Source organism: Acipenser ruthenus, chromosome 10 (genome assembly GCF_902713425.1).
Source record: "Acipenser ruthenus chromosome 10, fAciRut3.2 maternal haplotype, whole genome shotgun sequence".
Lineage (NCBI taxonomy): Eukaryota > Metazoa > Chordata > Actinopteri > Acipenseriformes > Acipenseridae > Acipenser > Acipenser ruthenus.
This window is the reverse complement of record NC_081198.1, coordinates 52,581,084-52,607,481: the sequence shown is the minus strand read 5'-3', so window position 1 is coordinate 52,607,481 and position 26,398 is coordinate 52,581,084. Positions and strand designations below refer to the sequence as shown.

Here is a 26,398-nt window from a genome sequence, read left to right as displayed (position 1 = left end):
ATTAAACTAACTCTAATATTGTAGTATCAAAGCAAACACTAAAATAAAAAATATATATATTTTCTGGTTCCCCACTTTTTGAAATATTGAATATATTAATAAATACTGAAAACATTCCCCGGCATCATCACATGACAAATCTGCACTCTGACGAGAGGCTGCGGGTTCTTCAGGTACGCTCTTAAACATCCTCTTCAATTTGGTCACTTGAGTTATCGTTGATTTCAGAAGGAAAGTTCCATCTTTGCATAAAGATTGCATTTGGCAGAACCTTCCGTTCACACTGTTCCTGAGCTGTTTGCACATTCTGTGAACACATTTGGAAAGGTGCTACAAGCAGCCTCCTCTTCAGACGTTGTAGTCGGGGGCTTTACCTTGGGGCTGCCTCAGCCTGATCTGCAGCGTGGTGAAGGCCCCCACTGTCACATGAAACAAGAGCTGCCACATGTTTCGCAGCTCATACAGGTACATGCTGCACAGGCAGATCAAACCAAAACTCAGGCAGGATTTCATGTTCCTCCAGCTCGTGCAGAACGCAAACAGGTAACACTGGGAACAATACAAACAATAAAAGAAGAAATCAGTGACTCCCAGACAAACACACGATAAACGCTTTAAAAGTCCAGTAACACCTTCTCAACATTAAAACAACTAAGAGCAACAAGGACAACCTTTCCTAGCTTCTAAAATACAGCCGCAATAGAGAACTTGCCAATACAAATATTTTGAAGCTGTGGGGTCTGAATAAAACAATACAGCAATGCCACCCTTGAACTGGCTAAAAGCTGGGAGGATTCATTTAGTATTTTATACACATAATAAATGTATTCCACTTTCTGATTTACTGCAGAAGTGCGAATATGAAAACTAGGTTATCAAAGTGGAAACGGGTGGTAAAACCTCACCTGAATGGCAACATCATCCAAATATTATTATTATTATTATTATTATTATTATTATTATTTATTTCTTAGCAGACGCCCTTATCCAGGGCGACTTGCAGTCGTAAACAAACATCATCCAATGAGTTACTGAGCTGTCAATATTGTACATTGTTATGTCAACACTACAAGTTAGCATGCTGTGTGTTGAGATGCCTCTTTCTGTATAAGAGATGCAGTTCTGGCTCCTCAAACTGTACATAATTATTACACTATCTGCACAGGAGTTGACTTGTATATAAATACATTAGAAATCAAAACTGAAGATTGTTCTCTAGGACTGCTATTAAATATATAAAGTGGTGGTGTATGGTTTGTTGTTTTATCTGTAGTCAGGATTTTGACAAATGAATCATCCCTCACCTGATAAAAGCAGGCTGCCATTCCAAGGAAAAAAGCAATAACATAATTGCAATCTTCATCTTCATTCTGGACAAGGAAAGAGTAACATTTCACTGCAAATTAGCCCCACAATAACTCTTCATTCAGCACCCAGTGGACTACAGAGTTACTTCAACGCATTCCTGGAATAATAAACATGGGGAATGAGCCCCCCTCCCTGTGCTGAGTCCAAGGAATACTGAGCTATGGAAAGAGGGAAGGAGGCTTTCAGCATCCTATTACCCCCTCAGAACTGCATTGTGACAATATGTCCACTAGAGGGCAATGTTCTACAAATTAGAGCAAGAAAAAAGGTGAGCAGGTTCTGCTTGGTAGATACTGTGAACTGCTGCGCTGCACTGCACTGCAGCTGTACTTTTAAGATGATAACATGGCAACGATTCATAGCAGGTTACAGTAGCCCTAACAAATGAAATCATAGTAACAGTGTGGAACCAAGCATTTCAACTTCACACAAAGTCCAAGCCATTTATTTAAGGCTGTATTAACTGACATTTGTGAAATAGTGATGTTCTGGTATTTAGCGAGACACATTTTCATATTTTAAAAGCAATTACAGAACTTCTCATTTAAAATATGAACTTCAGTACTACAGTGTTTGATCTTCAATGTGAGATGACTCAATGTGTTCAATGCAATACTACCACATGTTTTAAACATGTATTATTACTTTATTTTATTTATTACTTTATTATATTATTATTATTACTATATATCACAGTTTATAACTGTAGCATCTGTGCATTCATGCAAGAAACGCTCTATAGCCCCTAAAGCAATGGTACTCTCTGCCTGGTCACAGATTACCTGCAATATACTTTCAATGGCATGGACGCCCCGGATTAGATTCAGGCTTCCACACAGCAGGCTGAGCACACAGGAGACAATCCCAGCCAGCATCACTGGCTCAAGCATTTGGTTAGGAGCTGAAAACAGGAAAGTAAAGGGTACTATTTAAAAAAATGTAATAATGGTTTGCAGATATGTTTAGTTATCTTAAATATACACCAAAAAAAAACATGTATTGCATTGCAACAAAACCAGACAAATGTCACGTCACAAGGCAGTGCATTAAATGGTTTTCAATTAATTTCTGAGAATGCTATCGAGACTGTATCCCAGGCACTTGTCTTAGGGTAATCTGCTCTATAGTGCTGCCTGTCACAGCCCAGAGGAGAAATAAACCTGTATTCATTGTGAATTCATTTCCTTTGCAACAGGACAAACCATTCTACAATGTCACTGCGTACGGCGCGGCAGCACTATTGTTTCCGCGTCCTGAACAGCTTGCAGTGTGCTGATCCCACTCAGAGGGTATACCACACATATATCATGCTTTAGCTGCTGGCTTCAGTCAAGCTGGGGATCACAGAGCAACAGCACAGTCATCTGGAACAGCAACATTAAGATATTCTCCAGAACTTCACAAAACTACAGCATGTCCAGACACTGAAAGAGACTTCTCGGTCGAAAGGGTTACCTACATTTCTACTCATTTTCTTTTACTATTACATAAAGACATTGCATAAAACATGCAACATTCAGGTTTTTATTGTTATTGGGGGGAAAAAAGATCCATACATTCTCTCTGTTTAATTCTATACCCATTTAAAGAACTTTTCAATTTCTGAATTTCTTGCAATTTGTCAGCCAAACTTTAATACCAAACCCCACTGGGATACAACATAATAGAATAGCATGCAATTATTGCATTCAAAGTGCTGGTTACCATTTCTATACATTTCAATGAAAAGGGAAAACATGAAATAAAAAGGGCTTGTCGGAGAGCGATCCACTGTCAGCACACTCGATGCAGTATACCCCCCTCTCCCCCGTGCTGGCTTCCCTGACTGAGGTATGTGAGAATGTGTGAACAGAACGCTCCAGCCTGCACCACATGGAGGGACAATGGCTTCAGTGAACCACATGTAAATCATGTTGCCTTGGTCAGTGGAGTGTGACGGGGCAAACAGAGAGGGCACTGAAGCAGAAAGGCAAGAAGAAAGGGTGCTCACACCTGGCCTGGCTACAACTGATTAAGGGGCACAGAGGATAGAAACATTATTAGTCTTTTTCTACAGAAGCAGGGGCTGAAAGGTTAAAGCGAACACTGTTTGTTTTTGTATTAATAGAAAATACAAATAATAAAAAAACAGTTATAATCTTTTACAATATACAGACTTACTGTTGTGGATATTTATAGAGTAATAGTTCTCGATATTTGCAACATGACATGTGCCTCTATTGGGGTTCTGGCCCAGGCTAACCCACAAACGATTACTGAGTAATATCAAAGGAAAGAGCTCACATACATTATAATGTACTGCTTAGAAGTGGAAAAGAGGAAACATTTTGTCATCATATTACATAATAACAACCAATCACAATACCATCCCCATTCCACCAAGTTCAGTGAATGTAATCATATTACTACAATAGCATCCCCATTCCACCAAGTTCAGTGAATGTAATCACATTACTACAATAGCATCCCCATTCCACCAAGTTCTTCAGTGAATTTGGCTCAAGCCGTTCCTTCAGCAGTCACGTCGGTCACAACTGCTTCAGATTAGTATCCTGGCCGCTGTTCTGGAAACCATTGGAGATGCACAGACTAGACACAACAGCACTGCGCGGTTTGGAGGGCCGCTGCTGTATTGTATAAAACAGTAAAAGCAGTTCAAACTGAAGCATGCAGTACATTGCAGTCATGCTCTTACCTATTCCCTTGTATTTAGATGTGGATTGATGTGCAAACCCATTTACAGTCCCCAGGTCTGAAGTGGAAAGTTGGTATGGGGGTCGAAGCTTGATTTCTGTTTGCATGTCAGCAAGATTAATCTTAATCGATAAAGACCGTGGGCTGTTATAACGCTGTTTGGTCTTCTGTATAAAATTATCTAAAAAGATATACACAAGAAAGCCATTGTTAATTCATTTTATAAATAAATAAAACAAACAAAACAAAACATTTATTCTTATTACTTTACAGCTGCTTGTTTTCTTGTAAGAACATAAGAAAGTTTACAAACGAGAGGAGGCCATTCAGCCCATCTTGCTCGTTTGGTTGTTAGTAGCTTATTGATCCCAGAATCTCATCAAGCAGCTTCTTGAAGGATCCCAGGGTGTCAGCTTCAACAACATTACTGGGGAGTTGGTTCCGGTAATGTTGTTCGATACAGGTGTGATATACCCACAACAGAAACAATTACATTACATATAGTTTATATAGTTTATATATATATATATATATATATATATATATATATATATATATATATATATATATATATATATAAATAAGCTGGTATTTTTTTATTTTAAGATGGCAGAAGCTTCTGACTCATTTGCATGCATAAGCTGTAAGGCTCTCACCAAAGTCGATGAAGGAGTATGGTCGCACTGCACTGCTGATGCGCTTCGTGTCGTAGGATACAATAAACTCCCTCTGCAACTCATCCAGGAAACTGAATGCTAGAACACTGGGGTAGCTCTCCATGCAGATCATCATGTACCCCACTCCTAACGAGCTTGTGAAGCTAGACAAATCAAAGCAAAGAGCTTCAAAATGAATGCTTAAATACACATACCACAGCAACAAACAACACACCCAAACAACAGACCTCATGATGCAGCAGTATCATAGCTTCATTCATAGATTTTGCAAGTTATCACAATATGGCCAGTATATACAGTCATGCATATACACTTACAGAGTCTTCATCCTACATATAAAGAGTATAAACGAGATTCCAGATCACAGAACAAACAAACAACAGCAAATTGTAAAAAACAATACATATTCGTTCTCAAATGTAGCATTTGTCAGATTTGTATAGTTTGAAGCCTGTTTGCGCAGAGTTGCAGATCTTGGCAGATGATAAATTGGGACATTGTAAAGCAGGTCTCTGTCCCAGCTTCAGCAGTTACAGTAGTTACTGTAGTAACGAATGGGTTTTAAAATGGGTTTCAGTGCACTACTGCATTTGAAAATGAGAAGTCCTCTGTCGTGAGGAAATACTCATTGCTAACTGTCTGAAACTGAGGCACTGATTTATGAGCCATTCTGTAAGTAACAGGCAGTCCATTAAACACCTGAATAAAAATGCATGGCTGGTGACACCACGGCACCCCCCACGTCTAGGGTCCTTGTGGCTCATAATTCATTTAGCAATTAAGCAACATTAATAGGACCTATTATGCTAATTATTTTGACAATGTATAGCAATTCCACTCCAGTGAGCGGAATATTAAAAATAATATTTCTGTAATTGCTTTAAAGTCTCTTTGGAGGAATGAAATAGCAGCATGACTCACTGAGAGACAGAGACAGAGACAGAGACAGTCTGCTGGGTTTTCTTTTAACTTATTCTTATGAAGTTCAGATGATGAACGACGAATGTCAGAAAGTAGGAACCGGAATGGTGGCGCAATGCCCAAGGAAAGATACATCTGAGATTCGAATCCCCACGGGAACCCTTTAAAAGTCTTGTTGTGATGAATGGACAATTCTAGCAAGGAAAGATACATTTGAGATTCGAATCCCCACGGGAACTCTTTAAAAGTCTTGTTGTGATTAATAGGCAATTCTAGGACTTGCACAGTTTTACTTCAAGTTATAGATTGACCTTGGGTTCAACTTGTTTTGTTTTTTTCTAACTACAAGCATTACCGAGGGACACAGTTAAGTGATGATTAGCTAGAGAAGCAGATGTTTATCATTTCAAATCTGAAGGCTCAAAAACTTGCAAAAAGGTAAAGCTGAGAATCACGTAATGAAATTCTTACTTTATGTTGTATTGTCCAGTTTTCAGAGTACATCTGTCTGGAAGCTGGCTGAGTTTTTTGGACAGTGTTTTGAGGTATTTCTTACTCTCCTGCACTCCCCTGTCCTGCTCATAGTCTGTAGATGCAGAAAGCGGGAGGCCGTCTCTCACCCGAACCACAGAGGCAAACAGAACCATGGACATCTTCAACAGAATTACTGGCAATCTGAAACACAAAGCAACGCTATTCACCAGTACACTTGGCTTTTATTATCTCAAGGAACCAACTAGCTTCACATTAAATAAATTAAGTTAAAAGTAAACACCTGCAATTAACAATAACATTTACCAAAAACAACTAAATAACTTACACAACAGTCAACCAGGCAGTTCAATGAATTCACCTAAAAAACCTTCCAACCACAGATCATCCATTTGTGTTTTACTTGTTCCAGATGTCAGCAGGGATTTGCTTTTCTGCAGTTCATTAACTTCCAGTTTGCCAATTATTATAGCAGACACCAAAACACGCTGTTTCCTTTACTTACACAGAGTTCTTTAAACATACCACACAAGACCTACACAAAAATGAGACCTGTATTCCTATATAAAACAGTGAAAACAACACCTTTATAAAATGCTTTCATTTTCACTGGTACACATACATTTAAGTGCATGTCATTTCCAAAAGCATCCATGCTGAAAAAATGAATGATCTATAGGATGATCAGTACCATGGACAGCACCTCAATGACCGCGCTCTCATTCAAAAGGGTAGTATTGTAACTTTAATGGGCGTTTAAGCTCATTTTAAGGGTGGTATGTATACACGTGAACTGTGCCTTTTACTGCAGGTGGCAATATGACTCACAGAGAATAACATGCTTGAATGATGAATGTGAAATATGCAGGTCTAGGTTACAGACCATAGTAAACAAATTGATTTTCCCAGTGACTTATCAACCAGGGCTAAGCTGTGAAGTGGTTTCAAACTGTTTTTCCTAGTGACTAGTTAAATAACTGACGTCATGCTACTATAACGATGGAAAAATAGCTTCTAAACTGCACACTTTTGCATTTCCCTTTAATGGATTGTTTTCCCTTGCAAATTGCAGAATACGGCTTTCCGTTTCTTTGACAAGAATGTAATTCAGCTGTTCTTCGATTAACATAATGCTTTCTCATCGTGTATCACTTATACAATTTATTTATTTATGTAATTTACAAAATATCACAAGTACAAATCTTAAGTGACAACTTGTGTTCAATGCTCAACTGTAATCTGTAAATGACTCAATCCATACAGCTTCTAATGAAAACCACAGCCACTGGTTTATTCAAGAAACGGTTCATACCTCACTTTAACAGCTTCCCAAACTCATCCACTTGTGAGCCTGCTGGTGAAATCAGTAACCTCCATGTGATTTTTAGCTCAAGGTAGGTCGGCCTGTTGGTAATGCAGATAGGAAGGGGTTAATCAAATGGTACAAGGCGGGTCTAGAAAGCGATGCACACCGCACCATTAGACTACAATGACATGCACTCTATATGAAGAATGATTTATTTTTGCGAATTCTAATTTCGGCTAAAAAAGAAAAAGAAAAAAAAACTATATTATGGCTATATTCACAGAGCATTAACGCCAAAGTTTTTACGAATATAAGGATAGATATTCATAAAACCTTCATTGACTTGTGTTAATAAAGAAACTATCAACAGCCCAGGACAGTTTCATACTTGTCAAAACTGGATTTTATTAATTAATAATAATAATAATAATAATAATAATAATAATAATAATAATAATAATAATAATAATAATAGACTTCTTTATTTACTGAAACCATTGGATAGGTGAACGGCAAAGTGTTACCATTTCCTCTTGAACGTGTCTGTAGTGTTTGGGACACCAGGGGCATTTCAAACAGCACAATAAGAATAACACTGCTTCTATAAATCCCAGTGTAAGACCCCTGTGATTGTAAACGTATCGCTACAAAAAAAACAAAAAATAAACCGAGGTTCCGATCTGGAAATTAGGAATACAATACAGATTGTTCGTAAAGACGAACAATATGGTTTTTGCGTTTTGGTAATTTACTGGTAATTGTTTTTCTTCAATGAACGACAACTACAGTTTTTGTTTGTTGCTTATTTTTAAAAGTAACGACAGCCGTTCACTCGGTCCATCACGTTCCTCCCCGTTCCTACTGCACAACACCCCGCAGGGGTATCGAGGCAAATCCAAGGCTCGGCATGGCTCCCGCAGCTGTGTTAGAAACTGCAGGCCTTGTACATAGAGAATAACATTCACACAAGTGTTCGCCCTGACCTTGGCTGCGGCATAAAGAGGGTCAAACCGAAGACGTTTCCCGAATGTAAGCGCCACACTGTTTGTATCTGTCACATCCCCGAGATTTCATTCATGTATCGGAAGTCTGTGTTTACGTGGCTGTGTTGGTGTGCGTGGTAGAGAAATTGCATTCTGGGTATCAATACTACGCTTCACCATCATGGCCAAGTGCAGTAACGCTGCCTGTCCAGGAGCTGGGCAAAATAGAGGAGACGCTGCCTGTCCAGGAGCTGGGCAAAATAGAGGAGACGCTGCCTGTCCAGGAGCTGGGCAAAATAGAGGAGACGCTGCCTGTCCAGGACCTGGGCAAAATAAAGGAGACGCTGCCTGTCCAGGAGCTGGGCAAAATAAAGGAGACGCTGCCTGTCCAGGAGCTGGGCAAAATAAAGGAGACGCTGCCTGTCCAGGAGCTGGGCAAAATAAAGAAGACGCTGCCTGTCCAGGAGCTGGGCAAAATAAAGAAGACGCTCGACTATGAGTAAGCAGTTAGATGAATTGCAACCAGGAGCCTGCAACCTGTGTCGCTGTGAAGTAAACTGCAGTCAATAACATCATCTGCAAACCCCACTGTAGCTCAGAGAAGCAAAGATAAATAACTAAACACACACACATTCACATAAACAAATATACATACACACACATACACAATCACATTCACATAAACAAACATGCATACACACACATACACAATCACACACATAAAAAAACATGCATACACACTCACACACATAAACAAACATGCATACACACACATACACACTCACACACATACACAATCACACACATAAACAATCACATTCACATAAACAAACATGCATACACACACATACACAATCACACACATAAAAAAACATGCATACACACACATACACACTCACACACATAAACAAACATGCATACACACACATACACAATCACACACATAAACAAACATGCATACACACACATACACAATCACACACATAAACAAACATGCATACACACACATACACAATCACACACATAAACAAACATGCATACACACATACACAATCACACACATAAACAAACATGCATACACACACATACACACTCACACACATAAACAAACATGCATACACACACATACACAATCACACACATAATCAAACATACATACACACACATACACAATCACACACATAAACAAACATGCATACACACACATACACAATCACACACATAAACAAACATGCATACACACACATACACAATCACACACATAAACAAACATGCATACACACACATACACACTCACACACATAAACAAACATGCATACACACACATACACAATCACACACACAATCAAACATACATACACACACATACACAATCACACACATAAACAAACATGCATACACACACATACACAATCACACACATAAACAAACATGCATACACACACATACACACTCACATTCACATAAACAAACATGCATACACACACATGAACAAACATGCATACACACACATACACACTCACACACATAAACAAACATGCATACACACACATACACACTCACACACATAAACAAACATGCATACACACACTTACACACTCACACACATAAACAAACATGCATACACACATACACACTCACACACATAAACAAACATGCATACACACACATACACACTCACACACATAAACAAACATGCATACACACATACACACTCACACACATAAACAAACATGCATACACACACATACACACTCACACACATACACAATCACACACATAAACAAACATGCATACACACACATACACATAAACAAACATGCATACACACACATACACAATCACACACATGAACAAACATGCATACACACACATACACAATCACACACATAAACAAACATGCATACACACACATACACAATCACACACATAAACAAACATGCATACACACACATACACAATCACACACATAATCAAATATACATACACACACATACGCAATCACACACATAATCAAATATACATACACACTCACACACATAAATATGCATACACAAACATACATACACACTCACACACATAAACAAACATCCATACACACACATGGGTCATTCTACGAAAATGGTGGCTTTCCTGTCCCAGCCTTAACCACCAGGAAAAACACTTAAAAGTGTCAGATAATGACACAAAATATATGTTTTTTGTTTTAATTGAAGTGTATTATTGTTAATAAAACATATGTAAGACAGTTATATTGCAAACCATTTTTTTTATATATTGTAAAACACGGTCAGTACCATGAAATTGGCTTGTCCCTCGGGTCAGGAGTCATGGTTTAGTGACATATTTTGAGTTAAAAAATATATTTTCCTCCCCCTTTAAATGTCATAATACAAAGGAAAGTATTATAGTTATTTAGTGGACTGCTTAAAAAACTAAAATATCAACTAAATATTATAAATAATTTACAGGGAATAGATGTCCCTCAATTTCATGTCACTGGTGTTAAAATTTATAAAAACCACCACTTTGAAAAAATACAACATCCTTGCCAACTTCTTCCTGGGTCAAAGGTTCATTGGAGGCAGGGCTGTTTTGAAAAGGCCATGGTGAGTGTACACTCTCTCTTCATATGTTAGCAATTTGATGATTAATTTGGTAATTTCATGCGAGGACTTAAGATGTGTCACTGGTGTTATACAGTTTATAGTAAGGGGAAAGGAAATGTGTTTAAAATAATTGATCAAATCGCATGATTAAGTGATTTATTTACAATTTAAGAAGTGTGGTTTGAGCTACTGTGGCCGCCATCTTAGATATGCCATCTTGTCTGCAGATTTGTCACTGGTGTTATCGTCACTGGTGTTACTGTTCATGCTGGTAACACCAGTGACATGACGACTTTAAATTCAGGAGACATCTGTTCAACATCAGATGGCAGTACAGCATCTACCGGACCCTGAGGGAAAACCTGACCAATGATTGCCTGATCCATATAGACTTTAGTGAGAACTTCACTTGCAAGTACGCTTCAGAGATCCAGTCAGTTCACTTCAGGGGGTCACACAAGCAAGTGACGCTCCACACTGGTGTCCAATTCATTGATATTTAAGGAATGAATATGATGTATGTTAGATTCAGGGAAACAAATCCAGTGTGAACACAGTTATCTTCAACGTACAGCCTTTATTTATTCATTCATTTATTTTGAGGTCTTCAGAGATCACGGTAAAACTGTACACATGGTTAAAAATCTCACTAAGAACAAATCAAGGCAGAATTGATTTCTTGGCATTGGTGGGACATCTTTCTAGTTTTACAAACTGATACCACAATCAACAATTTGAACGTCACTTTAAAACTGGAATAAGATACATAAAAAAACATGACGATGACGCATCAATCTACATGCTCCCGGAGTAGCACTGTGGAAATGATTCTCAATAAAACACTACGATGACGCATCAATCTACAGGTCTCAGGAGTAGCACTGTGGAAATGATTCTCAATAAAACACTACGATGATGACGCATCAATCTACAGGTCTCAGGAGTAGCACTGTGGAAATGATTTTCAATAAAACACTACGATGATGACGCATCAATCTACATGCTTCAGGAGTAGCACTGTGGAAATGATTTTCAATAAAACACTACGATGATGATGCATCAATCTACATGCTTCAGGAGTAGCACTGTGGAAATGATTTTCAATAAAACACTACGATGATGACGCATCAATCTACAGGTCTCAGGAGTAGCACTGTGGAAATGATTTTCAATAAAACACTACGATGACGCATCAATCTACATGCTGCAGGAGTAGCACTGTGGAAATGATTCTCAATAAAACACTACGATGATGACGCATCAATCTACATGCTTCAGGAGTAGCACTGTGGAAATGATTTTCAATAAAACACTACGATGATGATGCATCAATCTACATGCTTCAGGAGTAGCACTGTGGAAATGATTTTCAATAAAACACTACGATGATGACGCATCAATCTACATGCTTCAGGAGTAGCACTGTGGAAATTATTCTCAATAAAACACTACGATGACGCATCAATCTACAGGTCTCAGGAGTAGCACTGTGGAAATGATTTTCAATAAAACACTACGATGACGCATCAATCTACAGGTCTCAGGAGTAGCACTGTGGAAATGATTTTCAATAAAACACTACGATGATGATGCATCAATCTACATGCTTCAGGAGTAGCACTGTGGAAATGATTTTCAATAAAACACTACGATGATGACGCATCAATCTACATGCTTCAGGAGTAGCACTGTGGAAATGATTTTCAATAAAACACTACGATGATGATGCATCAATCTACATGCTTCAGGAGTAGCACTGTGGAAATTATTCTCAATAAAACACTACGATGATGACGCATCAATCTACATGCTTCAGGAGTAGCACTGTGGAAATGATTTTCAATAAAACACTACGATGATGATGCATCAATCTACATGCTTCAGGAGTAGCACTGTGGAAATGATTCTCAATAAAACACTACGATGATGACGCATCAATCTACAGGTCTCAGGAGTAGCACTGTGGAAATGATTTTCAATAAAACACTACGATGATGACGCATCAATCTACAGGTCTCGAGTAGCACTGTGGAAATGATTCTCAATAAAACACTACGATGATGATGCATCAATCTACATGCTCCCGGAGTAGCACTGTGGAAATTATTCTCAATAAAACACTACGATGATGACGCATCAATCTACATGCTTCAGGAGTAGCACTGTGGAAATGATTCTCAATAAAACAATGATGATCAGAGCTGGACACAGTTCATGTGAAGCCTGTACATTTAGCATCGTACATTTCACTACACTTAACAGACTGTGTACTTCTTAACAATTTATCTTGCATTTTAAAAAATGATATGTATTTGTTGAACGTTTCAGCGAGCTACACAGCACACACAAACAACATGTTTTCAGAGATTGTTTGGCACAGTAATTGCACGTCCCCGAACTTTCATTCTTGTGCAATTTTACATACAAGTGTAAACAATTCTGTTACTCTTCACTGGAGCAAACCACCCATCTGGAAAGCAAATGACTACATCCTTTAATGATTCCTCCCTGTCCCCAAGAACCTTGCTTAGCATGAACTAGATCCCCACCCAACTTCTATGAGTAATAAAAAACAAGCTTTCCAGAAACGGTTTTAAACAGTTTCATTCTGGTGCAGTATTCATTTCCCTACTTGCTATGCAAGGGATGAGGCTGTGCCTGGAATTCACAGTAAACAGCATCCTAAATTTGTCTATTGAGATATTTCAATACAAAGTGCATACTGTACTCCAGGTGTTGCAGCTGGGATACTGCACAGCAGGATATACATTCATTCAAACCCACATGTATTACATCTGCAAAAAGCTAAACGCGTAAACACCCTCTTCCCTGAAGCATATGAGGAAACCTGAAAGAAAGGCAAACTGCAGACTGGATCTAGCAGTAACCACCATGGTTACATTTAGAATCAACACAACTGTTTTCACAGCTCTGTCTTCCACCATTTCATTTTTTTTAATGTATTTATTATTAGAATATCTTTTTACAAGAGTACATTAAAAGCCCAGGGCAGGTTTCCCATTGTACACCAATGCTCAGCAAAGACCATCCCACATGATTTACAGTCAGGACAGGTGTGACTCAGAGTAGCTCATATTTAACTCAGTGTAGTGAACGCTTTACAGTCAGGACAGGTGTGACTCAGAGCTCATATTGAACTCAGCGTAGTGAACGCTTTACAGTCAGGACAGGTGTGACTTGTAGTTCATATTGAACTCAGCGTAGCGAACGCTTTACAGTCAGGACAGGTGTGACTCTGAGTAGCTCATATTGAACTCAGTGTAGTGAACGCTTTACAGTCAGGACAGGTGTGACTCGGAGTAGCTCATATTGAACTCAGCGTAGCGAACGCTTTACAGTCAGGACAGGTGTGACTCAGCTCATATTGAACTCAGTGTAGCGAACGCTTTACAGTCAGGACAGGTGTGACTCAGAGCTCATATTGAACTCAGCGTAGCGAACGCTTTACAGTCAGGACAGGTGTGACTCGGGGTAGCTCATATTGAACTCAGTGTAGTGAACGCTTTACAGTCAGGACAGGTGTGACTCAGCTCATATTGAACTCAGTGTAGCGAACGCTTTACAGTCAGGACAGGTGTGACTCGGGGTAGCTCATATTGAACTCAGTGTAGTGAACGCTTTACAGTCAGGACAGGTGTGACTCAGCTCATATTGAACTCAGTGTAGCGAACGCTTTGGAACATTTGGAAATGCTGTTTTTCAGACACTTAAATTTAAGGCCACAATTTAAACGATTTTATTCATACAAAAATAGCTTCACACATCACCATAACCTTTGCAATTTTACACCCATTTTTATTTTTAGATTTTTTGTAAATTGTTGGGGCCTCAAACAAAAACTGTTTTTTGAATAGTACATACTCCTGTAAAAACACACATTTGACTTAAACGCTTCACCCAGTAAAGAAAAACACCTTTAAAAAGCCACCCGCAGACACAATTGGAAACAAGAACGTTTTGCATAGGTAACATGTACTACTAGAGCACTTTGGAAATGGTCATTTAAAAAAAAAAAAAAAGATTAATCTCAAAATGTATTACATTGTATTGTATTACAAATATTGTCCAAACTGCTGACTGTGTATAAAAAGCTGTGTCTGTGAAGAAGGTGTCAGGTCCCTGGTTACAGTAGTGCTGGGCTCCGCTCATTCACAGTGCAGTGGTAGGCTCCTTCCTCCCAACAGATGCCGTTACAACTCTTCTTTCCGCTTGCCCACCTTTTCCTGATCCTTCCCTCGTAGTGTCTTCATGAAGCCGATAAATCCCGACTCCTACAAACGAATGAGATTACAGCGTTACAGCGATTCTGTCTCCCCGACTGAATTCAAACCCCTAAACTAGAAATGACAGCTGCATGCCTGGGGTTTGTATTTGAAGAGCCTGCTGACTGCAAGTCAGATTACTGCCACAGCCAGCAAAACTGAGATCTGGAGAATGAATGCACCGCCTTCACAAGCTTCATTTAAATGGTACAGCTCTGTTCACGTCTCTACTCTACATGTGGATTTAGCTTTCTTTATTGCTTTCACATTGAAGGATAACCACATTGCAATTGTACCAAACAGAACAGCATGGTCTTCTCCAGATTACTCTAGATCTGCTCCATTACACTGCATGTACCAAACAGAAGACCAGCATGGTCTTCTCCGGATTACTGTAGTAGATCTGCTCCATTACACTTACCCCTCGGTCTCCACTGTATTTCTCGATGAATTTTCCATAGTTGTAGTAATTGAAGGTCGGGTAACCCTCGACGCTTTCTTGTTTGCAGAGCTCATTGTTCTGCCCTTTGGTGCAGTCCACAGCAGCATAAGCAATCTGAAACACAAGGAGCAGGGGGTTAGACCTGCTAAACATAAGCAAAACCGCAAATAAACTATTCTTCATCATCATCATCAATAATAGGCTTGTATTGGTATGTGTAGGAGTTAAACTGCTATGTTTACCGCTCTGTGTTTTATCATTTACAGCCACAATCCTGTGACTGTTTTTATAAAGCTTGATCTTGAACTGTTTTCCCAAAACAGTTGACTTTCTTAATGAAATGGGAAGCTTCATAAAGAACTGTCTCTTATGCATCAGCAAAACGGCTAAAAAGACCAAAAAAAAAGCACCTTTCAGCCATGGCGTTTAGTGGGAGTTCATGAAAAGACTGGGGCCTGGAACAAAGAGTGGACAACTATGATGTGACAATGACCTCTGAACAATGAAAGCAATGACAAATCTGGGAAATATTGGAGAGAGACTCAATGTCAGCATGTGTCTTAAAAAATAAATAGCCAACGTGGCAGTGACTATAACTGGGGCAAGGTCTCCAAGCCCTGTCCTCAAAACCCCTTTAAAAAGCAGTAACTGTGCGGAGCCCTTCCAGTATTACAATCTGCTGTGTCGTGTATGGGATGGATTGAATTCCAGCCGCTGCTCTTAATGGAACCCATGTTCACCACAGCTTTGCAAATCCAATGATTTCTGCACATGAAACGCCACCACACTATAGATTTTAGATGAGTGCTAGTTTAGAGCCATTTTCATGAGAAATGGGAGGCAATGCTCCCTCAAAGTAACTGTGCAAGCATACGTGTATAAGCTAAATAATCCATTTCGTCAGGCCTGATTGAGATATTCTGCTCTCTGCCTAAACACATATTGAATGACATAATATGTGAAAACTGTCCATATTTGAAAGGAAAAAAAACAGGTTCTACCTACTTTAACTTAATTGTTAATAATCTAAGAAGTTAGTCGTCTAATACTGCATGGTCCTGACATTTTCATCATGCCTCTCTCACTGCTTTGAGTTGAAAATGCATGTTCCAGGTTTATTAATTGTAAAATTATTTATGCTTATTTGTTACTAATACAAAATTTCATAAGTAGAAATAATACCAAAACGAAATAAAAAATGTAAATGTTTCAGATATAAGATTCTGTCCTTCCCCTTTGACTCACTCAGCATTGAGCTGACCTTAACTGACCATCAGGTGAAGCTTTTTAAACATTTCACAGCAGCTTCAATTGGCTACATTGTAGCAAAGCTGCTTCATCAAAAACGTGCGTGTCAGTGACATACACCTCCTGCCTCTGCTGCAAATACAAAACTAGAGCTAACAGTAAATCACCACGACCTGCTGTACATTCACCGGTAAAAACACAGACAGACACACGCACCCACAGACACCCATCCATCTACAGCACCCCCATCCACACAGACACCCATCCATCTACAGCACTCCCATCCACACAGACACCCATCCATCTCCAGCACTCCCATCCACACAGACACCCATCCATCTCCAGCACTCCCATCAACACAGACACCCATCCATCTCCAGCACTCCCATCCACACAGACACCCATCCATCTCCAGCACTCCCATCCACACAGACACCCATCCATCTACAGCACTCCCATCCACACAGACACCCATCCATCTACAGCACTCCCATCCACACAGACACGCATCCATCTACAGCACTCCCATATACTGATACTAATCAATAACGTGCTAAAGAATTGCAACTGTATATGCATCCTAGCAGAGGAGAATAACCCTTCTGAACTGGACTGAGTCTTTATACATGCTCAAGGAGGAACTCCTGTCTACAGTACATGCCCTACATAAAACATACATTCAATAAAAAAAGAAGACCCCAAGATCAAAGCTGCCTTTTTATTTTATTATTTCAGCTTGTAAATCTGAAGCGTGTGGTTAAGAGTGCGTTTGTACAGCCTTGCCCAGAGAGTCCCAGCGATAATAAAACACAGCCTTTATGAGGTCTGTTTTAGAGACGGTCCCAGATAGGATTGAAAGTCTCAAATAAAATCACATTAGAGAGTGCTGATTAACCTTAGGCTGGTTCAGGGGAGAAAAGTGTTGGAAATTGCTGTTGCATTCACAATGAGGCATTCATCATTTTAAAACTAGAGCAGGAACTCCAGACGCTGCTCTGGTCCGTCAGCACAGAGGAGCTGGTTACCTTTCGGTCTTCTTTAAACAGGTCCGCAGCGGCTGTGAAGTGGGGGACTGCATTCTTACAGTGCGGGCACCCTGGGGGAGAGCAGGGAAGAGAAACATGACCATTACAACATGTTTGATACTTTGCGTTGTTTGTTTATTATTATTATTATTATTTATTTCTTAGCAGACGCCCTTATCCAGGGCGACTTACAATTGTTACAAGATATCACATTATACATTATACAGATATCACATTATTTTTTACATACAATTACCCATTTATACAGTTGAGTTTTTACTGGAGCAATCTAGGTAAAGTACCTTGCTCAAGGGTACAGCAGCAGTGTCCCCCACTGGGGATTGAACCCACGACCCTCCGGCTAAGAGTCCAGAGCCCTAACCACTACTCCACACTGCTGCCCCAAATGTTGTTTAGCAAAAGTGTGCAGCGTATTGCCATCACCAATAACCATTGTACAGTATGACTATAAAATACTGCATTCCCAAAAACAAAGAAAGAAAAAGAGAAAATCCAGACGCTTATCTGAACAGTGCATTTTAGTTCTAATGAAACTAATTCAAAGGATTCCTTGACTGCCATTTTCTTGAACCACTTTCTTGTTTTTCTCATTTGAAAACTAATTTACATTCTTTAAAAGCAACACAAAAATTCTGCAGATCTGCTGTTTTTTTCTTATTATGAATTAGGCTGATTAGAAGTATTAAAAGAATCCCAGAACAACGTCATAACAAAATCATTGTGGCGCCAACAAGACACCAGACAGTGGGTCTGTGCCAAGCTGTTAAAGCTAGCAAACAGATGACTGGATGCTGATTTCTGCATCCTGGGGCTATTAGCTGTTCCGTCAGCGGTTTCTGAGCGCCTGACTTCACTGCTCCAACAAGCCCGAACTGTGCGACCAACGCACTCTGCAACTGGAGTGCACTTGTGAATAACTGAGTAGAAAGGCTTGTTTTTTCCCCCCCAATTGATTTAAAAGGTCAGGCAGCTTTCCAGTGGTGTGTCAGGTCAATCTGGCCGTGCTTCATTGCCCACAACTCAGTCTGAAGATCCAGCTTCACTGAAACAGCTCAGCCCCTCACTGAAGCGCTCTTTATTATTACACTATACAGGCTTCAAACCAAGACGCAAGCCTCCACAGCATGAAAAAGCGCATTATTACTGTAGTGGGCCTGGATCCTGCTCCACTCCCGACAGTGGTGAACATGCCATCGAATGCCCATCTGCCCTGCTGTGGCAGGATCACAGTCTGAGGTCAAGACTAAGAGGAGGATTTCCTCTCAGAAACCCACAGATGGGCTCCAAAATCATTCAGAATCCTTTAAGCTCAGTTTTGATAATAAATCTCACAGCCATTCCAGGGTCATTTTTTTCTGTAATATTTTCTGTAAACTGCAGGACAGTTTTGCTTGCTGCAAGTAAACAGAATATTTGGGGTCCCGAAGCACATGCAGCCTGACAGTGTTGTTCTTCTTATTAGCAGTGTTATTGACTGTGCCAAGGCAGGTCTAGCTGAACACTTCATGCAGGAGGTGCTCTAGTGGTTCTGATTGGCTGTTGAGCCGGTGAATCACTGCATGGCCGCGGCTAGGGGGAGCAGTGATTCAACATGTTGCTTTCTCTGTACACACCTTGTAAAAACCCTCCTTTAACACGATGTGCCGTCTAATCCACAGCGACTAGTTTCCTACATTCATTTCCTGCATAAAAATCACAGACTCTCCGACTCAAAGGTATGTATTCACTGCTGCTTCAGATACAAGACTGCAGATTGATCCTCAAACAAGTCTAACACCCTCCCCGTTGTAACAACGAGTTAATTACAGTGCGTTGATCCCAGTCACAGTATAGTGGCTGTGCTCTAAGTGGTGACAGCTCACTGCACACATTTCCTCAAGGACAACTTGCAATAAGCAAGCAGTAAGTGGTGTTAATCTAAATGGGTTTAAAGTCCAGGATTTGTGAGGGTGCGTTTGCTACACCAATGCTAGATGGTACTGCACAGTACACTGAGGTCTGTGCACCTGATCTAAGGAGTGCTGGAGATAAATGAAGATTATTGATATCGAGTTGTTTGTGTATCAAGGTTCTGAAAAACAAAGAGCTAATAGAGTACGCACTGAAAACAATTGAAGTGATTTATAAATCAGCTTGTATTTGGTTTTTACTGAGTAACTTAAAATTGAGTGTTTGAGCCACATAAAAATAAAGTAGGTCATGATCAATCTGCAGCAAAGCGAGCACAGCAAAATGGAGATGCTGAATGTGTGCCTCGTGTTAACGGCACAGTCACAGGAGCACCTGCTGGTGTTAACGGCACAGTCACAGGAGCACCTGCTGGTGTTAACGGCACAGTCACAGGAGCACCTGCCCTCCCTGCCAAGCTGTGAAAACACTGCTCCCATGCCAGCTAGCAAACTGCTCTGGAGGGAATCAGAGCTTTTACAAGGGCTGGTGCTGCACTGTTTGTTTCATAAGCAATGTCAATGAAGGTAGTTGCTACACTAGGTACATGTACATGTCCAAATCTTGTTCTGAAATCATCAGCCAGCAGCCTAAATTCCATGCCCACTTTTAGTGTCTCAAACATAAGAAATAATCTGAATCTGCTGTGTTAAAAGCAGGTTGATCTGTACTGCTAGAGTATGAGTGACAATTACAGCTTCCTACTTAACACATTTTTCAATGAAAGGGGTTTTGTCCTTTGAGTTTAATGAGCACTAAGCTACCAAAGATGCTAAACAACAATTAGCATATTGTCTCAGGGAAGTGAACACTGAAGAGATGTGGAGCATAGATACTGGAGCAAACAGACGACACTCAAAGGGAGTATTCTGTTGTGTTGTTTAAGGAGCAATGCAGGGATTGTCTAGAACAGATTCTAGAACAGCCTGTACAAGCTGGTTGGTAAGCTTGCCCAGTTTTCGTTTTGCAGTGACCGTAGTTGGGTCCAACGTAGCGCTTTATTGCAAAGCCAAAGGTTTGATATTGCTGAGCAGCAGTGGAGGATCAGGTCAGGTTAGGTAGCAGCAGTGGAGGATCAGGTCAGGTTAGGTTGCAGCAGTGGAGGATCAGGTCAGGTTAGTTAGCAGCAGTGGAGGATCAGGTCAGGTCAGGTAGCAGCAGTGGAGGATCAGGTCAGGTTAGTTAGCAGCAGTGGAGGATCAGGTCAGGTTAGGTTGCAGCAGTGGAGGATCAGGTCAGGTTAGGTAGCAGCAGTGGAGGATCAGGTCAGGTTAGGTTGCAGCAGTGGAGGATCAGGTCAGGTTAGGTAGCAGCAGTGGAGGATCAGGTCAGGTTAGGTAGCAGCAGTGGAGGATCAGGTCAGGTTGGTAGCAGCAGTGGAGGATCAGGTCAGGTTAGGTAGCAGCAGTGGAGGGAGGATCAGGTCAGGTTAGTTAGCAGCAGTGGAGGGAGTATCAGGTCAGGTCAGGTAGCAGCAGTGGAGGATCAGGTCAGGTTAGGTAGCAGCAGTGGAGGATCAGGTCAGGTCAGGTCAGGTAGCAGCAGTGGAAGATCAGGTTAGGTTAGGTAGCAGCAGTGGAGGGAGGATCAGGTCAGGTTAGTTAGCAGCAGTGGAGGGAGTATCAGGTCAGGTTAGTTAGCAGCAGTGGAGGATCAGGTCAGGTTTGCAGACATGCTTACATGGAGCGTAAAACATGACGAGCGCGTGCTTCTTCTTCTTCAGGGACTCGCGGAAATCCTGCACCCCCAGGTGGCTGACGCTGGACGGCTTCTCTTCCCAGGACTGCTCCGGCGGAGGGGGGGCCTGTGGGCTGAGAGGGACAAGAACACGCAGTCAACAAGGGCACTGATCTTCACATTGGTTTTGCAACGCAGAACTGCAGTACTGTATCTACATGGTGTGTACTGTGCTGGAACTCTATCCTACAAAGAGCTTTTCCACAGTACACATAATGAGGGCTGCCAGAATTACTGTACACCTGCACCCCCAAAACACAATGGTGACTCAATGGCCATTGCGAAGAGTTTAAACTGAAGGAAGCTAACCTACCTACCCCCCCCCCCACCCCACCCCACACCCCCCACCCCCCATCCCTACTCCCCAAAATGAATGTGATGAGAAGAATAAAGAGTTCTCCTACTGATAACATCTGGTCTCAGAATTGAAAACGGTTTTCCAAATCTGAACAGCTAAACCACAAGAATACAATTGCAATGATTTTAAAGCCATCAGTCTGTGGGACTTTACTGCACAGATATCAGGTAACGCTCGTCTGTACAAGAAACGCAGTGATTTACAGCTTGTGTGCGCCGTTCATCTTTATTACACAGCATCACATATCCCCTGCTCACCCATCCATGCTATTGGCATCACTTACACTGTTCATTTGAAGGCCAAATGACATTACAAGGTAATTATTCCGAGATCCTGATTGTAATGAAATACAGCTTGGATACACAAAGACGTTCCTATCAGGCTGAATTGCAGAGCGTGCAGTTCATTGGGAGTGCATGACCCACAGTAACTTCAAAGCAAGGTTGTTCCATTTGCAGCCAAGGTCAGTCAGTCAGCCCTCAGCTTCATCCACTTAAAACACCGTCCAAGCTGGTTCACATTTACGCATGTTGCCAAACTTCACCGGGGAAGAATAAGCTGCACTTGTTAGCACTATTTAGGGCATCCCTAGATCTTGCAGAAATGCAGACAAAGCCGGAGTGTTGGCACTAATGGGCTCCTTCAGCAGCAGCAGCAGTCTCTCAGCAGATGCCAGTGTTACACTGTGAAGTGTGGAGAATGAAGAGAAGCAGAAAGTGCTACACGGAGCTTGGGCAATGTGGGCAATGTGAGCAATACAGCAAAGGGGGAATCCGTCAGGGCAGTGTCTGTTCTATAAAAACACTGGCAGCTGATCACTTCCCTCTGGGTAAACAAAAGGACATTTTCTGCTTTTGTTGTTTTTACCAGAGGGGTGATGTTTTATCATAATTGTACACCTTGCGCTGTAATTTCTTTACATAAAACAGAAATATTTTACAATATTTCACTCGAGAAGCAATATGCTAACTCAATCAATTTAATGACTTCATTCCCAGGGGAATGGCAGCTAAACATAAAGTCCATGTGAAAAAGCATGTGATCTGTAACACTGATCTGGCCAGAGGTTTAAACCATGTGGCAGTGAACCAGTTCATTACTGTAAAACACTGGCAATCGAATGGAAGCGAGAACCCTAGAATACAGCTGTGTACCTCTGCTGGAGAAGAACTGGGACAGTGCCAGCCGTTTCAACTCATCTAACCAAGCTGGGGTGAAGGGATTATAAAAGGGGTTTACCCCTTGTAACAGCCTTTCAGAATTAAAACCAACTTTCTGCCCTGAATTTATAAATCTCTCATACAGTAAGAATATATTAAAGATTTGAATTGCTAGATTTTGCCTCGTCACTTGCTCAAAAAAGAAAGTGCAAAGATGTAATTTATACCCAGACTGAACCATTCTTAATTGTGAATGCTCGCTGTTCCCTGGTTTCAGACACAAGTCACGGCTGCAGCAGCAGACAAGCAATGTTACTTTAGAGGCACTGGAGCTGTTGACAGCTTAACCTTTATGTCGACAGTGGACGTTCCTTCTGTACTTCGTGCTTTCTTGTCATTACATAGTAAAGAGGAACAAGGGACGTTTAGAAACACAATAGCCTGTTGTGTGAGCTGTGCATTTAAAAGGCGTACTTGTGAAATCATGGCTGAGCTGTGCATTTAAAAGGCGTACTTGTGAAATCATGGCTGAGCTGTGCATTTAAAAGGCGTACTCGTGAAATCATGGCTGAGCTGTGCATTTAAAAGGCGTACTCGTGAAATCATGGCTGAGCTGTGCATTTAAAAGGCGTACTTGTGAAGCCACTCAATGATCTTGTCCTTGCTGCGGAGGTGTGGCAGGGTGTATTTCTCCTCTCCATTCTCAAAGTACTTGACCGTAGGGAAGCCGGTGATGTGGTACCTCTCCCCCACAGCTTTGTGGATCGTGGAGTCCACTGCTGCCAGCACACCTGGGCTCTGTTTCAAAAACATGCAATATAAAATGAACATGAAATGATATTCCTTACACCTTTCGAGAATTACTAAGAGGTTTGTTTTGTATGAAAAGGACTGAGTTACCAGATGGCACTTGCACCAGGTTTAATGGGTGCCAGTAGAGGGTACAGAGCATGCCAACAACTCTGACATGAAGTCTTATATTCAGGTGCAAATCTGACTGCAAGAACTGGGACACAGGACACACGACAGGGCAATGAAATGTGATTTTAAATATCGCAATTACCTGGCTTTTGAAATAAACACCTTCGTGCACTAGGAAACTCTGATTAGGGTTATTAAATGTGCTATCTGATAAGATTGTTAAGAGTTTTTTCAAGATCTTGTAATTAATTCGATCTTAATATTGGAGCCTAGTCAGGTACTGTCTTTGGTGGAGCTCAAAACTGCTCTAGTGCTGAAGTGCTGTACACTGAATCCTGCAATCAAAACACGGGGGGCTGACAGCCAGCAAAACTAAACAGGCAAAATTCATTGGCTGCAGTCTCGTAACCTGGCTTGGTTTATAATTCAACTCTTTGATTCCAATAACAATAATAAGGGTCTGCTGCTTATTCATAATTGGAATTCAGTACTTACACCAAAAATGGTGTGTAAATACTTCTTTTTTTATTTTTAAATACAGGTCATGGAATGGAAAACAAATGACATCAGAGCCCTGTGAGAGCGTGATCACTCTCTGAACTTGTGCAGTGAAACAGAGACGATGAGGAGGAGATAACCGCTACACTGTTTACCGCTTTATCCACTTATTCCTGACCTCAAAAACAAGTATCATCATCCAGACTGGACACTCCCAGTTAATCACATTCATATAATGCAATTCTGCACTCAACTAACCCTGTCCTTGAGAGAAGCAAGCAGACTGCAGCTGCACACTGAGGCACACCGGTAAACCCAAGATTACATGTGAAGGGCAGCCCTGTTTACTCTAGCACTGTGTTGTGAAAAACCTCAAATATGTGATTTAATTGCAGCCAGCTACTACGCTAATATAGAACAATATTTGTCGATTACATACAGAAGGTGTCTATATTTGTGTTACAAAACATATTAAAAATAAACCATTTCTCTAAAGAACTGTTCCGATGATGAGACTTACATCCTGGTTCTTGTTGAGGATCTCAGCAGCCTCGTCGTATTCAGGCTTCATCTTCTTGCAGTGGCCACACCCTGAACACAGAGCACAGGGAGCACAAGTAAAACTGAGGCCATTTAACAAGTCACTCAGACAAGAAACACAGCATTTTAGAGATATCTCAGTGCAGAGAGCAGACAGACAGGAGGCTTCAGGAGCTGCTCCTCACAGGGATACAGTAACTACCAGGGACAGCAATGCAGCGAGTGACAAGAGCAGGCTCAATGACAATAGATCTCTTCAGGAGCTGCTCCTCACAGGGATACAGTAACTACCAGGGACAACAATGCAGCGAGTGACGAGAGCAGGCTCAATGACAATAGATCTCTTCAGCAGGCGTGGTTTTGATGCCATTTACAATCACAGATATGTCATGCTGTCTGTCTACATTTATTCAGTGATGAAGACTTGATATGGCGGGGTATGTGTGCTCACACCTGCACCTTATTCAACGTTAATCATTATTAACTCTGTGTGCTCACACCTGCACCTTATTCAGCGTTAATCATTATTAACTCTGTGTGCTCACACCTGCACCTTATTCAACGTTAATCATTATTAACTCTGTGTGCTCACACCTGCACCTTATTCAACGTTAATCATTATTAACTCTGTGTGCTCACACCTGCACCTTATTCAACGTTAATCATTATTAACTCTGTGTGCTCACACCTGCACCTTATTCAATGTTAATCATTATTAACTCTGTGTGCTCACACCTGGAAACCCGGAAACCCGGAAACACTCTGCTCCATACGGGCCGAATACTTTACCAACTATGAAACAAGAGGCACGGCTGCCATGGAATTCCTGAATGCTCCAGAGTGCTGACATCATGTTAAAAATGGACAAGAACACTCAATAGGACATTTTCAAATCATTTTTCTGCACGACCTCAAAGGCACGGTCAGCTGAAACAATTTTGTGACTGAAATGTTGCTTCAACCTGAACAAATGCTGGAACTCAAAACCTTAACTATGGGGACACGCTTCCTTTTATTCCTGAAGCCCTGCTTTCAATTCCAGAGGCAGACTAGCCCGGATTTCATCCACAAGCTTGCAGCAAGCCCCTCCTTCGTGGGATACAAGGCCCCTGCTCAAGCCTGCTTCAGCACCTGAAACTGCTCTAATAGCCTTCTGTTAACGTAGATC

The 26,398-nt window shown here is 40.9% G+C and overlaps 2 protein-coding genes across 3 annotated transcripts in view; both read right to left on the bottom strand.

The window, feature by feature from the left end:
• Positions 1-75: 75 nt before the first annotated feature.
• On the bottom strand, positions 76-8,604 carry LOC117973125 (vesicle-trafficking protein SEC22a-like). Of its 2 annotated transcripts, none has more exons than XM_059032620.1 (8): positions 8,442-8,604; positions 7,465-7,556; positions 6,132-6,335; positions 4,719-4,882; positions 4,064-4,243; positions 2,151-2,269; positions 1,305-1,370; positions 76-549 (listed from the first exon to the last, which is right to left on the bottom strand). In XM_059032620.1, exons 3-8 carry the CDS (start codon positions 6,311-6,313, stop codon positions 349-351), a joined length of 912 nt encoding a protein of 303 aa, XP_058888603.1. In that variant the 5' UTR covers positions 6,314-6,335; positions 7,465-7,556; positions 8,442-8,604; the 3' UTR covers positions 76-348. The 2 variants fall into 2 exon arrangements, with proteins under 2 accessions (XP_058888603.1, XP_058888604.1); XM_059032621.1 differs by lacking the exon at positions 8,442-8,604 and adding an exon at positions 7,983-8,425.
• A 6,187-nt stretch (positions 8,605-14,791) lies between these two features.
• The window catches only part of LOC117401381 (protein disulfide-isomerase A5), a 31,808-nt gene continuing 20,201 nt past the window's right edge, over positions 14,792-26,398 (bottom strand). The window contains exons 12-17 of the mRNA XM_059032617.1: positions 25,211-25,281; positions 23,906-24,069; positions 21,697-21,827; positions 18,049-18,119; positions 15,755-15,889; positions 14,792-15,342 (exon numbers count right to left, since the gene is read on the bottom strand). Coding sequence (XP_058888600.1) covers positions 15,262-15,342; positions 15,755-15,889; positions 18,049-18,119; positions 21,697-21,827; positions 23,906-24,069; positions 25,211-25,281 — 653 coding nt within the window. The 3' untranslated portion in view covers positions 14,792-15,261. The remainder of the gene's footprint in view (positions 15,343-15,754; positions 15,890-18,048; positions 18,120-21,696; positions 21,828-23,905; positions 24,070-25,210; positions 25,282-26,398) is intronic.